This window comes from Bufo gargarizans, chromosome 1 (genome assembly GCF_014858855.1).
Source record: "Bufo gargarizans isolate SCDJY-AF-19 chromosome 1, ASM1485885v1, whole genome shotgun sequence".
NCBI lineage: Eukaryota > Metazoa > Chordata > Amphibia > Anura > Bufonidae > Bufo > Bufo gargarizans.
Genome location: NC_058080.1, coordinates 79,795,478 through 79,811,500, shown reverse-complemented (window position 1 = coordinate 79,811,500; position 16,023 = coordinate 79,795,478). Strand labels below are relative to the sequence as shown.

At 41.9% G+C, this 16,023-nt stretch overlaps 1 protein-coding gene across 1 annotated transcript in view; it reads left to right on the top strand.

Moving 5' to 3' along the window:
- LOC122930765 (protein sel-1 homolog 3-like) overlaps positions 1-16,023 on the top strand; it is an 82,204-nt gene that overhangs the window by 53,319 nt on the left and 12,862 nt on the right. The window contains exons 8-17 of the mRNA XM_044284384.1: positions 378-510; positions 3,190-3,333; positions 4,372-4,571; positions 4,672-4,851; positions 9,243-9,362; positions 9,846-9,986; positions 12,186-12,248; positions 12,820-12,996; positions 14,193-14,320; positions 15,142-15,225. Of these exons, the coding sequence (XP_044140319.1) occupies positions 378-510; positions 3,190-3,333; positions 4,372-4,571; positions 4,672-4,851; positions 9,243-9,362; positions 9,846-9,986; positions 12,186-12,248; positions 12,820-12,996; positions 14,193-14,320; positions 15,142-15,225 (1,370 nt within the window). The remainder of the gene's footprint in view (positions 1-377; positions 511-3,189; positions 3,334-4,371; positions 4,572-4,671; positions 4,852-9,242; positions 9,363-9,845; positions 9,987-12,185; positions 12,249-12,819; positions 12,997-14,192; positions 14,321-15,141; positions 15,226-16,023) is intronic.

Sequence of the window (16,023 nt, the reverse complement as noted above, 5' to 3'; positions counted from 1 at the left end):
TGCATCCTGAACGGATTTCTCTCCATTCAGAATGCATTAGGATAAAACTGATCAGGATTCTTCCGGCATAGAGCCCCGACGATGGAACTCTATGCCGGAACAGAAGAACGCAAGTGTGAAAGAGCCCTAACAGAAGAACAGCACAATCCAGAGTTCTAAGTAAAGATGTTCCAGCATTGTTTTCTAAAACGTGAGGAAAGCTGACAGGTCTCTTTGCATGTACCGTAATGCTGGTTTTAAGCATCAAAATGTGTAGCATGAGCAGACAGAGGAAGATATGTCTATATTCATGAAGATCAATTGGGATGGTCACCAGGAAGAGGACATCTAGGGAAGTGGTGGATTCATGTCTCTCATTGCTGATGATGTCATTGCAGATATCAAACCCTCTCCCGGAGGACAGGATTTACCATCTGGTAGAAGATTATTATAGCAGGTGTATGCATGTCAGAGAGATCGTGCGATTACATACTAGTATGCTACACGAGAAGCACGACCTGGAGACTAAGTGTGAGTGCAAAGAATTAATAATCATTTATGTGTTTATTATGTATAGACCAAATAATCCCATTCAGAACCTGAAAGCTACCACCCAGTTCAAGAAATAAAATTCCCATTAGGGTTTATTCACATGACTGCGGTCTGTAAAATGCGAATCTGCAAAAAATACGTATGACGTCCGTGTTGCATCCGTTTTCTTTGCAGATCCATTGTAACAATGCCTTTTCTTGTCTGCAAAATGGACAAGAATAGGACATGTTCTATATTTTTTTCTGGACTGCGGAAACGGACATACAGATGTGGACAGCACACGGTGTGCTGTCTGCATTTTTTGCGGACCCATTGAAGTAAATGGGTCCACATCCAATCTGCAAAAAATGCAGATCGTATGTGGACCAAAAATACGGTTGTGTGAATGAGGCATTCAACTGGGGAACCAACAGAACACTTACATGGTGCCTACCTTTTCATTTTTTATCTGCAGATCTGTCAATTCCCGGGCTCTTCTTCTGCCATCCAAGATGGCCTCTTCTCAGACTGCCTCACGTATACTGTGCATTTGGTAGCCCTAGACACTTCCTGCTGCTCTTGGATTGACCAACACTGCTCACGTGAACACTGCTGGCCAATCCGAGAGCAGGGATAGTACATGCAAGTAGGAATTGTTGTGTCCTGCCCATGCACAGTGTGTGCCCTAGACGCAGTGCGGCTATCATGGATGGCAGATGACTAGCCCGAGAAATAGTAGATCTGCTACTAAAAAGATAAAAGGGAGGACACCATGTAAGTGCTCTGTTCCTGCCCAGTTAATGTGACTTTCTGTTCTTGAACTGGAGGGTCACTTGAAGATTATTTGTTTCCTTTGTAGCTCACATACAGGCCATCATAGCTTTTTAAAAAAAAATTTACTCCAACAGGCTGCATGTGGTTATTTTTTGGTGGAAGCAGTGGTAACTTTTAAAGGCCTTTCGGAGTCAATTTTTGTTTATGATTGAATTTTATAAATTTTTAGCTAAAATCATATTTTTTTATTAGCCCTTATTAAAAACATTGAGCCCTTTTGTCACAAATGGTTAACAGTTTTTCTAACTGTGTGACTGGTATTTTCACTTTCACTTTGTGCCGGTTATCTGACAAACCTTATCTCTAAACTACTAAGCGGTCATGAACACTTATTTAAAGGGGTTCTCCAGGAATTAAGAAAATGAAAATACGTAAATATTACTTTATTATAAATATATTGCCAAATACCTTTCATTATTTATAATGGGTCGCTTTCTCTGAGGAGCAATCATTAGGAGAAATAAAATGGCCACCGTCCTATTAGTGCACACAAAACCTGTCCTAATCACACAGGAGGACAAGTTACTTCAGAACACTGAGGTAAAGATCTGCCTCATCCTCTTCTCTGCTTGTCAGGGATTATGGTCCTGAATACTGTTTAATATGATCTTCAGCTGAATCTCTGTAGGAATGGAGTTCATGAAGTAGAGACATGAAGTAGAGAGAGGTGGTGGGGATGTGGTTGTGTCCTGCTCTGTGATTAGGACAGGTTTTGTGTGTAATATTAGGATGGCGGCCATTTTATTTCTCCTAATGATTGCTTCCCAGACCAATGATATTTGTGAATATATTTATGATAAAGTAATATTTAGGTATTTTCATTTTCTTAATTTCCAGAGAACCCCTTTAAGCCACATTCTTATCAGTAAGATAAGAACTGAGCTGTAAAGAGTGTTTATAATGTCATAGAGCAGAGATAAGGAGACCGTCTGCTCCCCAACTGACAGAAAAGAGATAAAATCCGCAGGCTGCTTCTAGAGCATCTCAGCTATGTACAGAAAAAGGGCTCAATATTTTTAATAAAACAAACAAACAAATAGAAAACTGATTTTACCTCAAAATGAGTACAATGCAGTAATAAAAAAAAATTGCCCCCAAGGTGTACATAACCTTTAACAAGGTTTTAAAGGTCTGTCAGAGGCTAAACAATGGATTGGAGATCATAGGCTTTTCTGATCTAGAAGATTGGCTATGATTCGCAGCTACATTCACCCTCCTGATTACAGCTTATGTGCCCAAGCAGTGCCAACATTGTAATTGTACAACTCTGTGCGGGAACTTGCACATCAGTTTTCTGCGTTGACTTTGTGCTGTAATGTTCAGGTGGTTCTTCTTAGTCATGTGAATACATAAAGCAGTAACCATAAAGCATAAACCTACATAAATATATTAAGTAATTGTAGTAGAACACACTGGATATCAGGTACTCTGTCTGGCAAAATTCAGATCCACTGCCAGACTTGACACTAGCCACCTGGTTTAGAAAGAATTACGTTATGGAGAACTTGACCTGAAACACCCCTATCACTATGTAGGGCTCTGCCTACAGCTGAATAGTCACCCCAATAAGGGCGATCCATCCATCTAAACTAGTTCAACATGAGTGGTCCCTGCTGGTAGTATGGAAACCTAGGTTGTGTATACGAGGTAGCTGCTAGCAGGTGGAGTGAACAGGTAGAGAGATTACACTAGCAGGGTTCAGAAACAGAGGTTTAAAAGGTCAAGCCAAATCATTAAGGAAAGCCAAGCATGTAACTAAAAATGTAAGGGAAACCATGCTGACAATTAGCATGTGCATGAATGTTCCTCGAAATTGTAACCTTTTACAATGAAATTCATTTTCAGGTCAACTACAGAATTATTACAAAGATCTGCAGCTAAAATATGTAGAGAGACCAACTACTGAGATGGTTCCTCGGACACGAGAAGAACAAAATAAATATAGCAATTTGATTTGGTTGCTGAGCTCTAATGATGAGATTTCTTGGGGTAAGTATCTCATTAACTAACTTAGGGCCCATTCACATGGGTAGGTTATGGAAACCATTATTGGGAATGAATTGTTCATACAAAATGTGCTGCTGATTTTAATACGGCAAAGAAAATCCTAATTTCTCGGTAGTGCAACACCCAGTATAAACAGGGATGTGCTGCTGACAAACAATGAAACTGTATGGGGATGCACGATTGTAGTAAGGATCATTCATCTCCGTACAGATGGAATGATTGATGCATCTAAATGATCGGGAAGGAACAGTTTGTTTCCCTCTGTATCTCCCAAGGTAAATGGACCCTTAGTTTGTCTCTGTTCCTCAAAAAATACTTGCTATACTACCATGCAATAGCTGTAAAGACCATGGATCTGTGAAGTAATTCTGTGGATAGTCAGTCGGCACTATGGTTCTCCACGTGGTGCTCATGTCTAGGGAAGGCGTCCCGTATTGAAGTAGAGAAGGAAGAACGGCACTCACATCAGTGAGTGCCAGTCTTCCTTCTCTACCATGGATCTGTGAAGGTCACCAATGTCTCCATAGAGGCTTATTCCTGCATTTTGCAGTATTTAATTCCTTCTTTCCCCCAGTAGATCTGTTCATATATATCATATAACATAGTATACTACAGTAGAACAGTATTTGCAAGGAAAAGGACTTGAGTTATAATTCCCGAAAACCCAGGCTTTACCAGCCCTGAGTTAATACAGTGCACACCCCATTAATAACGTCCCAGCATAGCAATACTTATTTCAGTTTTTTAATAATCACAGTATTACATGGATACATCTGGGATACATACTCGTGTATAAGATGAGCTGTTGCATTGCTGTCTATGAAAGTCTTTGCTTTGGCTAGTGCCAAAAAGTGGCACTGCAAGTAGAAAAGCAACTGTAAAATGCAAAATTATCTATATAGTAGCAATAAACAATTAAATTATGTAAATGCAAATAATACATGTTCGGTGTACTGTTTCTCTTAGATGATGATTAGCAATGTTATACTTTTTTTTTTTTATTGTATTTTATTTTTTTAGATTTTTTCAGCGACCCTGGTGTCCAGTTTGGAAAATACATATTTGAGAAAACTCTGAAGAATGTGTCACATAGTTTCTATCACCTTCAAGATTCTGTTCCCAATTTGCTAGATGCCAGCTGCAGTGGATACCATAAAGCGTCTTACCTGCTGGCTGTAATGTATGAGATTGGCCTTGGTGTACCCATTGATGCAGCTGAGGTGGGTACCGTCAAAGCTCTCTTTATCAGTTTGTAATTATTCTAAGAACGATTACTTGATGATCTTACAAGCCTCTTTGTTGACCTTCCTCTGTTCCTAGGCTCTGCTCTACAGCCTGGTTGGTGCACAAGGAGATGATAGACTTGCTCTTCTGAAGCTTGGATATAAGCATCTCCAAGGAATAGACAATCATAGTTTGGATCTAGATGTGGCCTTCTCGTACTATATGAATGTTGCAAAAAAGACTCCAAAAGATCAATTAGCAAGAAACGCAGAGCAAGTAAGTCATTTCTCTCACATAAAGGAGTTGTGCAAGAGTGTTGTTGTTTTTTTTGTTGTTGTTTTTTGCAACCCCCCCTTACCACCACCGCTTGGTTGCCTTGCACCTCTAAACCTCTCAACATCAAGGTAATCTAAGTACCAAGGTTAGGTAACCACCTAACACCAGGTAGAAATCAGGAACTGCCCTGAGGAAAACAAAATGGTGCACCCTCCTTTCACTGCACAATCCCAGTGAGCACCAACTGTGAACTGTGAGTACTACTAACACCAATATGGCTACTACCACTTGCCCTAACCTCGCACCCCTCCGGGACGCTGCACAATGTGGATTTTGCTGCAGATTTACTTCATATTTTACCCATGATTTCTCCCCTGCTCCAGTAAAAGAAACCGGTGCAAATGTAATAGGGATATACAATGCAAAAACTAAGTGTCATGTACTTTTGAATGCACTTGTGCAACTGTTCCTTACTTTTTGCACAACTTGCTGTTCTCTAACAAAGAGCTTCATGGCAAAATTCACAACAGGTGTTTGATCCTTGAATCGCCCAATAAATTTCCTGGTTCAGTTAGAATTGGTATTTGAACAGTCCTCCTCATCATGCTGTTAACATTTTGACATCATGAGACCAAGACGACACCTAATAATTGATCAACAGTACCTCGCCATTGCGAGGCATCAAGCAATATGTTCTCAGACGGAAGTGGCCACTAAGCTCAGAGTGTTACAGAGTGTCATCAGCAGGTTTAAACAGAGTTACAGAGATAAAGGAAGAGTCACAGAAAGGCATAGAAGTGGACGTTCTTTGGCCACATCCCACAGTGATGACCTCTTCATTGTGAACAATGCCCTGTGGAACCAGGTGATGAATGCCACACAACTCCAGGCACATTTAAGGGAGGCACCCAAGTGTAAAGTCAGACCATTCGAAACCGTTTACATCAGCGTGGTCTGCGTGCTAGATGACCTGTAAGGGTACCTGACTACACCACCAGGCACAGGCTTCATCATCTTGCATGGGCCAAGGAGCATTTACGCTGGACGAGGGACCAGTGGGCCTCAGTGCTGTTCACTGATGAAAGTCAATTCATCCTGCGCATAAATGATGGCCACCAACTAGTGCTATGCTACAGCCAGTGTTGTCACCAGAAGGGCCTTTGGTGGTGGTGTTACAGTGTTACAGTGTGGACTGGTGTGTCTAGTCACTACAGAACTGCCCTACACTTTGTGACAAGCCCATACTACTTGAATAATATCATTAATCCAGTCATTGTGCCTCTAGATGAACAACACAGGCCAAATTTCATTTTTATGGACGAAAATGCGCCAGTTCTACCAGTTCATCAAGGTTGCATCATTAGGGAACGGCTGCTGGAGACTGGGGTCACTCAAATGAAGTGGCCTGCATCTTCTCCAGACCTAAATCTCATGGAAAACCTGAGGGATCAGCTTAGTCGCCGTTTAGAGGCTCATAACTCTGTACCCCAGAACCTCAATGACCTGAGGGCCGTCCTTACCTGAGGGCCGTCCTTACCTGAGGGCCGTCCTTCAAAAAGAGTGGGATGCCATGCCTCAGCAGACAGGTTGACTTTTGAACAGCATGAGATGTCGTTGTCAAGCTATAATTGATGCTCAAGGCCAAATGACAAGTTTTTGAGACATTGACGTTTTTGTGGGGGTATACCCACCACTGGTGTTGGCCTTTGTTTCAATAAATTGTTTGAGATGAGGAAATCACTAGAGATAAGTGATCAGAACTCGGCTTCAGTTCCGACTAGTACCTCGGAACCGAAGCTGAGTTCGGATCCAATTTTTTAAGTGGTTTTTCACTTTATAAATCAAATACCGAAATTATTCAACGTAGTCTTGCGAGGCTTCGCGATTAACTGACTTTGCCTCATTAGAGGCCATACATTTTAATGCTGTATGGAGACGGATCTCTGTACAGCATTAATCCGAAGTTTTGAGCGAAACGACTTCAGATCTAGGATCCGAAGCTTGCTTCGCTCATCACTAGAAATCACAATTGCATGTTTCTACTTAAATGCCCTACTTTCATGATATAATATCACTGTAGCGTGATCTTTTCATGTTTTCCATAAATTTCACCCTAAAGCCAAATATCCCTAACTTTTGGTGTGTGTGTGTGTATATATATATATATTACACGTTATATACTGCTTATACATTACACACATATACAGTGTGTATTACACACATAAACACATATATTTATATGCATTAGGCCTCATGCACACGACCGTTGTGTGCATCCGTGGCCGTTGTGCCATTTTCCATTTTGGAAAAATCGGAAAATGCACCGTTTTGCAGCCGAGACCGTGATCCGTGTATCCTGTCCGTCCAAAAAATATGACCTGTGCTATTTTTTTGACGGACAACGGTTCACGGACCCATTCAAGTCAATGGGTCCGTGAAAGAACACGGATGCACACAAGATTGGCATCCGTGTCCGTGATCCGTGGCCGTAGGTTACTTTCATGCAGACGGATCCGAAGATCCGTCTGCATAAAAGTTTTTCAGAGCTGAGTTTTCACTTCGTGAAAACTCATACCCGACAGTATATTCTAACACAGAGGCGTTCCCATGGTGATGGGGACGCTTCTAGTTAGAATACACTACAAACTGTGTACAAGACTGCCCCCTGCTGCCTGGCAGCACCCGATCTCTTACAGGGGGCCGTGATCAGCACAATTAACCCCTTCAGGTGCGGCACCTGAAGGGGTTAATTGTACTATCATATCCCCCTGTAAGAGATCAGGGCTGCCAGGCAGCAGGGGGCAGACCCCCCCCTCCCCAGTTTAAATATCATTGGTGGCCAGTGCGGCCCCCCCCCTCCCTCCCTCTATTGTAATAATTTGTTGGTGGCACAGTGTGCACCTGAGGGGTTAATTGGGCTGATCACGGCCCCCTGTAAGAGATCGGGTGCTGCCAGGCAGCAGGGGGCAGTCATGTACACAGTTTGTAGTATATTCTAACTAGAAGCGTCCCCATCACCATGTGTTAGAATATACTGTCGGAAATGAGTTTTCACGATCTAACTCATATCCGACAGTATATTCTAACATAGAGGCGTTCCCATGGTGATGGGGGCGCATCAAGTTAAAATATACCATCGGATTGGAGAAAACTCAGATCCGATGGTATAAAAGGGACTCCAGACTTTACATTGAAAGTCAATGGGGACGGATCTGTTTGAAATGGCACCATATTGTGTCAACTTCAAACGGATCCGTCCCCATTGACTTGCATTGTAATTCAGGACAGATCCGTTTGGCTCCGCACGGCCAGGCGGACACCAAAACGACTTTTTTTTCATGTCCGTGGATCCTCCAAAAATCAAGGAAGACTCACGGACGAAAAAACGGTCACGGATCACGGACCTACGGACCCCGTTTTTGCGGACCGTAAAAAAATACTGTTGTGTGCATGAGGCCTTACACAAATATATACACACTACACTCATATACTGTGTGTATATATTCCACACATGTACAAATTTATACACACATTATGGGATGGGGGGGGGTTATTGGTCAGCGGGCGGTAGCCCAGATTGGGAATTTTTTATTGTGTCCATGAAAAAAAAATAGATGTGTCCATGATATTTTTGAGGCTGGTGGTACTTGACTAGATTAATTTGGTGCTAATTTTCATCATTTTACAGCTCACAGTAAATGCTGGTAATGGGCTCATTCACACGACCATGGTTTGGTTCCGCATTTTTTGTGGCTCAGGTGCGGACCCATTCACTTCAATGGGGCCACAAAAGATGTGGAGAGCACTTTGTGTGCTGTCCGCATCCGTTGCTCCGTTCCGTGGCCCAGCAAAAATCATGAGTCATGTCCTATTCTTGTCCGTTTTACGGACAAGAATGGGCATTTCTATAAAGGGCCGCCCGTTCCACGGAAGGCACACGGGCGACATCCATGTTTTGCGGATCCACAATTTGCGGACCGCAAAACACGGCAAGGTCGTGTGAACAATCCCTTAGTAGCACTAATTGCAATCAGTGAAATGAAAAGGGAAGCAGTCGCCCCAAGGTTTTTACAAGAACACTGTTCTAGATGGACTCATCATATGATGGTGAAGGCTAGTATTAATTCACTGACATTAGGAAGTCCTCCGCTATTCTCCTGGTAACTTTGCTAGTATTTTATGTTTTTGGTTGTGAATTATAATTGGCTTATCTGCTTTTCTTTCAGCCGGCATGTTTTCATTCACACCAGTTCTTTTGGCGACTTCCAAAGTTGGCCAAATCCTAGCCCAGACCTGGAGGTGTTCGTCCAGCTGTAAATTTAGGAAGACATTGTACTCACTGAGTGTACGTGCATGTCTTGGCTAATAATTTCCTACATCTTTTCTTGAAGGCATTTGTAGAAACCATAAGATTAATGGATGAAGACATACTAAAAGAACAGACTAGAGAAAATGATGACTTATTTTTATGGCTTAAACAGAATGCGGAGAGAGGAGATGTGCATGCCCAGGTGAGCAGGACTTTTAGGTCTATCTATCTCTACATTATTACTGTTCTACGAGTCCATATAATGGAGCCAGACAATGTGTCTGTTTATAGGGAAGAACAAGTTGATTCAGTGAATGCATTGTATGCTAATAAAAGGAAATGTATAATTATTTCTATTGTGTGATAATGAGTCATTTACTTTGGACAAACATGACAAAGATATGAAACATTTCTTAAAGTGGATCTCTCATGAGAATATACGGTCCTGTTTAAAGAGATCATTTTTGGACGTAGCACAGTAGTTGACTATACATCTAGTCATGACCTATATGTCACCATTAATGTTATTTATGATAAAGATGACCATGGTGTGATATCTGAGTACATGTTTATTGGCATTATATTATTTCTTATATTATTTATGAGGCTTTGTCATTATGTTAAATCTTGTGATGAGTGTGAACAGATAAGGTACAATTGTGACAATGTTTGCTTTGTCATTTAGCATAGGCTGGCACAGATGCTTTTTTGGGGTCAGCAAGGTGTAACCAAGAACACCAGAGCAGCCATAGAATGGTATGAGCGAGGAGCCCTGGAGAATGAAGAGCCGGTGGTGATGTATGACTATGCCGTCCTGTTATTTAAGGTATGTTCTGAGTTACCCAAAGGAAGAACCACCCATTTGACCTCAAGCTCCCCCTTTTCCCATGACTTTGTTTTTGTGGTTTCTGGTGGCATTGGACATTTTTGTAGTCATCAGGCAGGGTCAAACCCATACCAACAGATACAGCATCAAAGGGGAGAACTGAATCTTAGTCATAAGGCTAACTGAGGTCAAGGTAGGGGTGGGAGGTATTAAGAAGGGATACAGACTTATACCTAGTCAGAAAGCTTGATGTAGTTGATAAATGCAGTGGTAGAAATTCAGTTGATGGTCCATTTAGTGCACTTACCCTACATTCTGGATTTATCATGTGATTGGCAGGTTTTAGTGACAACTATTGAAGTCACGCGTAGAGATGAGCGAAGTTATGAAAAATTCGACTGAACTGCTTCGTCAAATTTCACAAAGAAATTCGATTTCTGACAAATAACTTTGTCACGAAGCGCATTCCTTTGTAGAAGGCGCAATGACAGGGAACGGCGATCACGCTGCCCCCGTCATTGAATCCCTCAGATTCCGCGTTCATTGCTGATCTGAGGCTACGAGTTAGGCCTTTCAGGAGTTATTCACGGTAAAAAAATATATACTCACCTTATCCATTTGCTCGTGTAGAGGCTGTGGTCATCTTGATTGAAGACAGCGTGCAAAATCTTGCGTTGTGACTTGATGACGTCATCACGCTGCCCGGGCATGGTGACGTCATCACTGATGATGTCAACTCGCCTGGGCCAGTGCGCCGGCGTTGTGATGTCATATGTCATCCTGAGTGAGACTTCGCACAATTTCTGCAATCAAGAAGGCCGGGGCGGCCTCTTCGCACACAAATGGGTGAGGTTAGTATGTATTTTCCTTTTTTTTTTTTTGCCACCATTTCAGGAAAAATAGATTAGTTACCACGAAGTGCAAGGAAATTTGGCTTTGCAGTGAATTGCATGTTTCCTGAAATTCGATTCAAAGTCACTTTGTTTGGCTTAGATTTGCTCAACACTAGCCACGTGTCTTTCAGGAAATACCGGTTCTTTTTGCGGAGATCCAGCTGGAATTCCTGAAAAGAGTATTAGCTCCTCTCCAGAAGAAAGAAAACTCTTTCTTTAGAGCCACCTATAGGTAGCTACACTGTAGAGCAGAGATCAGCAACCTCCAGCACTCCGGCTGTTGTGAAACTACAACAGGATGGACTCCCAGGATGCACTATTCACTTTGATGGGAGTTCCAAGAATGGGCAAGTAAGTGTTCATGATGGGAGTTGTCGTTTCACAACAGCTGGGGGTACCAGAGGTTGCTGACTCTTGCTGTACTGATATAACTTTCTTTCTGTATGAGTTTCATGAATGTAATAATATCACAAGTTACATGTACTATATCTGGAGATGGTTTGTTCATTCAGAGGTTTATTCTGATTGCCATATCTGATGTTGGAAATATATTTCCCCCCTAATATTGCATGCATCTCTTAAGTTTTTTTTTGTTCCTGTGGATCAATACTTTAAAGGGGTTGCTCACCCTCAGGGATTGGTAGGCTTTCGGACAGACACTCCATTCCCACCATTTCTGGACCTGCAGAGGGAAGCATACTTATCTGCTCCCCACCGCTGGGTTCTGGCGCCTTCGGTCCCCTGCAGGCGCTATCCCTCGCTAAAGTCTCCTTGTGTCAACATGTTGTTTTCACACTGCTCATGTGGCCACTGCAGCCAAAGACTGGCCACAGCGGTGATGTGTCCCCATACATCATGGGACCCAGTGACATGACCCATTGGGGACACATCACCGCTGCGGCCATTTATTGGCTGCAACGGCCACGTGAAGGATCTTGACATGCGGAGACCAGAGCAAAACAGCAGTGGCCAGGGACCAAAGGAGCCTGACCACCAACGACTGGGATAAAGAAAGTATACTTATCTCCGCAGGTCTGGCCATGAGGGGGTTGATAGAAAGGCACCCTGAAGGTGAATGACGCATGGAAAACATAATAAATTCCATATGGTTGTTTACCTTGGTTGGATTTATACCCCGGATCCCAGTTCTGTAAGGCAGGAATGCAAAGCAGTCAACGTCTTTGCTCAGCATTATGACAAATAATGGGCCTTGATTTAGACATGTACTCTAGTATGAATAGTAGTTTGAAGTTTCATATAGGTGTTAACGGCGCATGTTCTTACAGGTTTCTCTGTTGTTTTTTAGGGTGATGGTGTTCCAAAGAACAAGAAAATGGCCTTAAAGTTAATGAAAAAATCTGCTGCAAAGGTGATGATAACATATAAAAGAGGTACTCTGGTTTTAGCAATTTGGAGTTTGGAAAGAACGTTGTCCCCTGAAATTGACTTTGACCTCATGGACTGAACTGGATAAACGGATGTCTTTTTAAGCCTTAGAAAGTACATTAAAAACAGTCCGTTTCCGGCATTGGTGCTAGGATTCGGCTGGACAAAAACTGCAGCAAGCAGACCTTATGGCATTGAGACAACATCATAAAAGTTTGATTAGCTATTTCTTCACCGGGAGCAGAGCCTGGCCACCCCAAGCATTAGGATGCCCAAGGGTGCGGCGGTGTGAACAATCAGTTTCGTGGCTCATCAAGTTCGTGTTGAAATATGGTATCCCTTTAACACTTAGCAATCCCTTTAGATCTTTCATTTCCTTATCTACAATTTATTAATGCATTGTTTCAGACTTTATAAGGAAGACATTTTCTTCCTTATTGTTGGCATTCGTGAAATTCTACGTTCTGAAGAACAGGAAATCAGGTCTAGAAGATTAGGTGCATAATATTTACAGATTTTTAAACAATGGTGTGTGTTGTTCTTTTTGCACCCAGGGACAAGTTGAAGCTCTAAATGGCTTGGGTTGGTATTACCATAGTTTCCGGAAAGACTATGTCAGAGCTGTGAAATATTGGCGCAAAGCCTATGACAAAGGGAACGCAGATGCAGCATTTAACCTCGGCGTGATGCATCTACATGGTACCTACCCAGGGGAAGATAGTGTCAATGAAGTGAGTATATATATATATTTACCTTGCAACACTGTTTTGCAATTTACAAATATAATCTACATAAGTAACTATGTAATTATTTAGCTTTATTTATCCTATATGTTTCCTGATTTACAGCTTGTATGATAATCCAATGCTCAATGTCTGCATGGTGCTTGCTCCGGTGATTAGCATTCTGGGAAGTGTATACTTTATACCAGGTCCTCTACATCTGCTGTAGAAGAAGCTCACTAGAGAATGCAGTCAGTTGAAAGACTTGGCGCAAGCTTGAAACGTATCACCTGCTCACAGGATAGGCAATACATGTCTGATCAACTTTAAATCCAACATGGACACATAAACCCCTACGCATTTCAGGGATAACAATAATAACTCTTACTCATGGCATAAAAAATGGCAGGAGTAAGGGTGCATTCACATTACCGTTTAGCTTTCCGCTCTGCTGATCCGTCAGAAGAAGAGAGAGAGAAAATAAACTGGATCCTGTAAATAAAATGGATGCAATCTTATGCATAACTGATGCAAAAGGATCCGTTTTTTTTTTGTTTGTTTTTTACAGGATCCTGCTTTTTTCTCTTTTCTTCTGACGAATCAGAAGAACAGAAAGCTAAACAGTGATGTGAATGCACCCTAAGGGTCATTATTGTTAGACCTGAAACAATTAGAAGTTCCTTGTTTGATTTTAAGGGTACATGCACACGTTCAGGATTCATGTGCGGAGAATCCGCACTGAAATCCGCAGGTGTTTGCAGGCAAATCCGTGCGGTCAATCCACATTAATTGGATTTGGTGCGGATTCGGTGCGGATTTTCCGCATGCGGATTTCACTAAGTGAATGAAGAAAATGCGGTCAGGAAAAAAAAAATTAATTGACATGTCGCGGATTTTAAAATCCGCACCGCAGGTCAAAATCCGCACGGGAAAAATCTGCATGGTGTGCATTGAGAATTTCAAATTCTCATAGAATACAATGTACATGACCTACGGTGCGGATTTTCCGCACGCAAATCCGCGTGCAAAATCCGCACGCAATCCTGATCGTGTGCAGGGGGCCTAAAGGTGCACAATAAAGCCTCTACGGTCTTTTATCAGATGCTGGAGATGCAGTAGGTACATTCACTTTGAACATGTAGCCCAAGTAAAGCAGGACAAAGACAAGCTATTGACCCTCTATATATTTTTGTATTTTCTTCCAGACACGAGCCTATGAATTCATGTCAAAAGCTTCTGAGGGCGGCCATATTGAAGCTTCTATCAGCATAGCACAATATTTAATCACTGGAATATTGAGGGGTGTCCAGAGAGATCCAACCACTGCAATACTGTAAGTATAATAACCCATAGTGTAGTGATCTCTGCTTTTATTCTGTGATCCTACTGTTATAAAGGAATCCTTTTTCACCCAGTCAGCAAATCTTAAAGGATACTTGTATTTTCAAAAAAAGGAATATGTCTTTTTGGGCTTCCCTAAAGTCTCTTTGAGCTCTCTTATTATTCCCAGTTTCAGCTGCACAGTTAGATGCATTTCAATCAGAAGCAGGGGCATATCCCTTATGTGGAATTTGCCAGCACTGTACTGCCATGATGTCCTTTCCCTTACTTCCCATTATGTTTGTCTTCAGCTCCAGAGCTCACAGAACAGATAAGGAGGGGGAAATAAGACTTACAGAAAGGCAGGATGCACCTATAACTCTATTATATCTTCCAAAACTGTTTAGAAGCAGTTGTTTTATCAGGCTGAGGATCTCAGCTAGTTCTGACATGCCCCCATTTTCTGTGAGCCGTCTTCTGAGTATCTGTAACTAGGGGCAGATCTTGCCTGACAACAGGCAGTGGACTGCAAATTTGGTGGAAGTGAGACCCCTAGTGGCCAAGACTTTACAGCTTTTTTTCAGGTGAATGCAGGCATATGTTTGAAATGAAGTGATTTAGAAATGTGCTAGTTACACCATTCAATTGTGTGAAAGTACAGTGACTTTTTAAATACAACTGGATCAGAGCTTCACAGGATCGTAGTCTGTAAACCCATCCTAAGCTCTTTCCTTCAGTAGTAATTGCATTACAAAGATGATGTAAAAATCATGATTAACATATTCACAAGATGAAACCATTTGTTACAAAGTATTTTTTAATTCATATTTTTAGGTTGGCTAAATTTGTTGCAGAGCAGAATGGAAACATTGGACTTGTTATCCGGAAAGCTGTAAATGCCTACCTGGATGGCGCCTTGTACGTTGGATTTACGATCATTGCTCTGATTTAGACAATTTACAGTTATTTCTAACTGTAAAAGATTCAGTAAAACTTGTAATTTAGGCCCGTATTTTTGGTCCGCATCCGAACCGCAAAAAATGCGGACAGCACACTGTGTTTTGACTACATCCTTATGTCTGTTCCGTAGCCCTGCAAAAAGATAGAGCATGTCCTATTCGTGTCCGTTTTGCAGACAAGGATAAGCATTGTTATAATAGATCAGCAAAAAATGGATGCAACACGGACGTCATCTGTATTTTTGGCGAATCTGCTTTTCTAAGACCACAAAATACATACGATCGTGTGAATGCAACCTTATTGATCTAAATTTCTGCACATTTTACACCTAGGGGTCCAGTGGTTGGTTCTACTCAGTGACAACCCATTGACTGTTCCCTAGAGGCATTCTATGACCTCTTGGCGAACAAAAATATGTGTTTTAACCCCTAATAACCACTAAACAACATTAAAACAGCACTAGTTATAACAAAAAATGGCACTAAAATTATTTTAGTAGCCCAGAAAAATAAAAAAGGTAATTCATTAAATTGGTTGTCCAGGCCATATATATTGATGACCTATAGTGCCAGATGTTGGAACCCCCACTGATCAGCTGTCCGTCAAAGTTTTGGTGGTGCAGTGTAATTACAAGTACCCGCTCCGTTCATCTGGTTGGAGTTATCTCTTGGGCATTGCAGTGGGAGCCCAGCTCTGTATTACATCCGACTCCTGCTCCAGATGGCCGGGCACAGCTCATGTGCCTATGCCATCCCA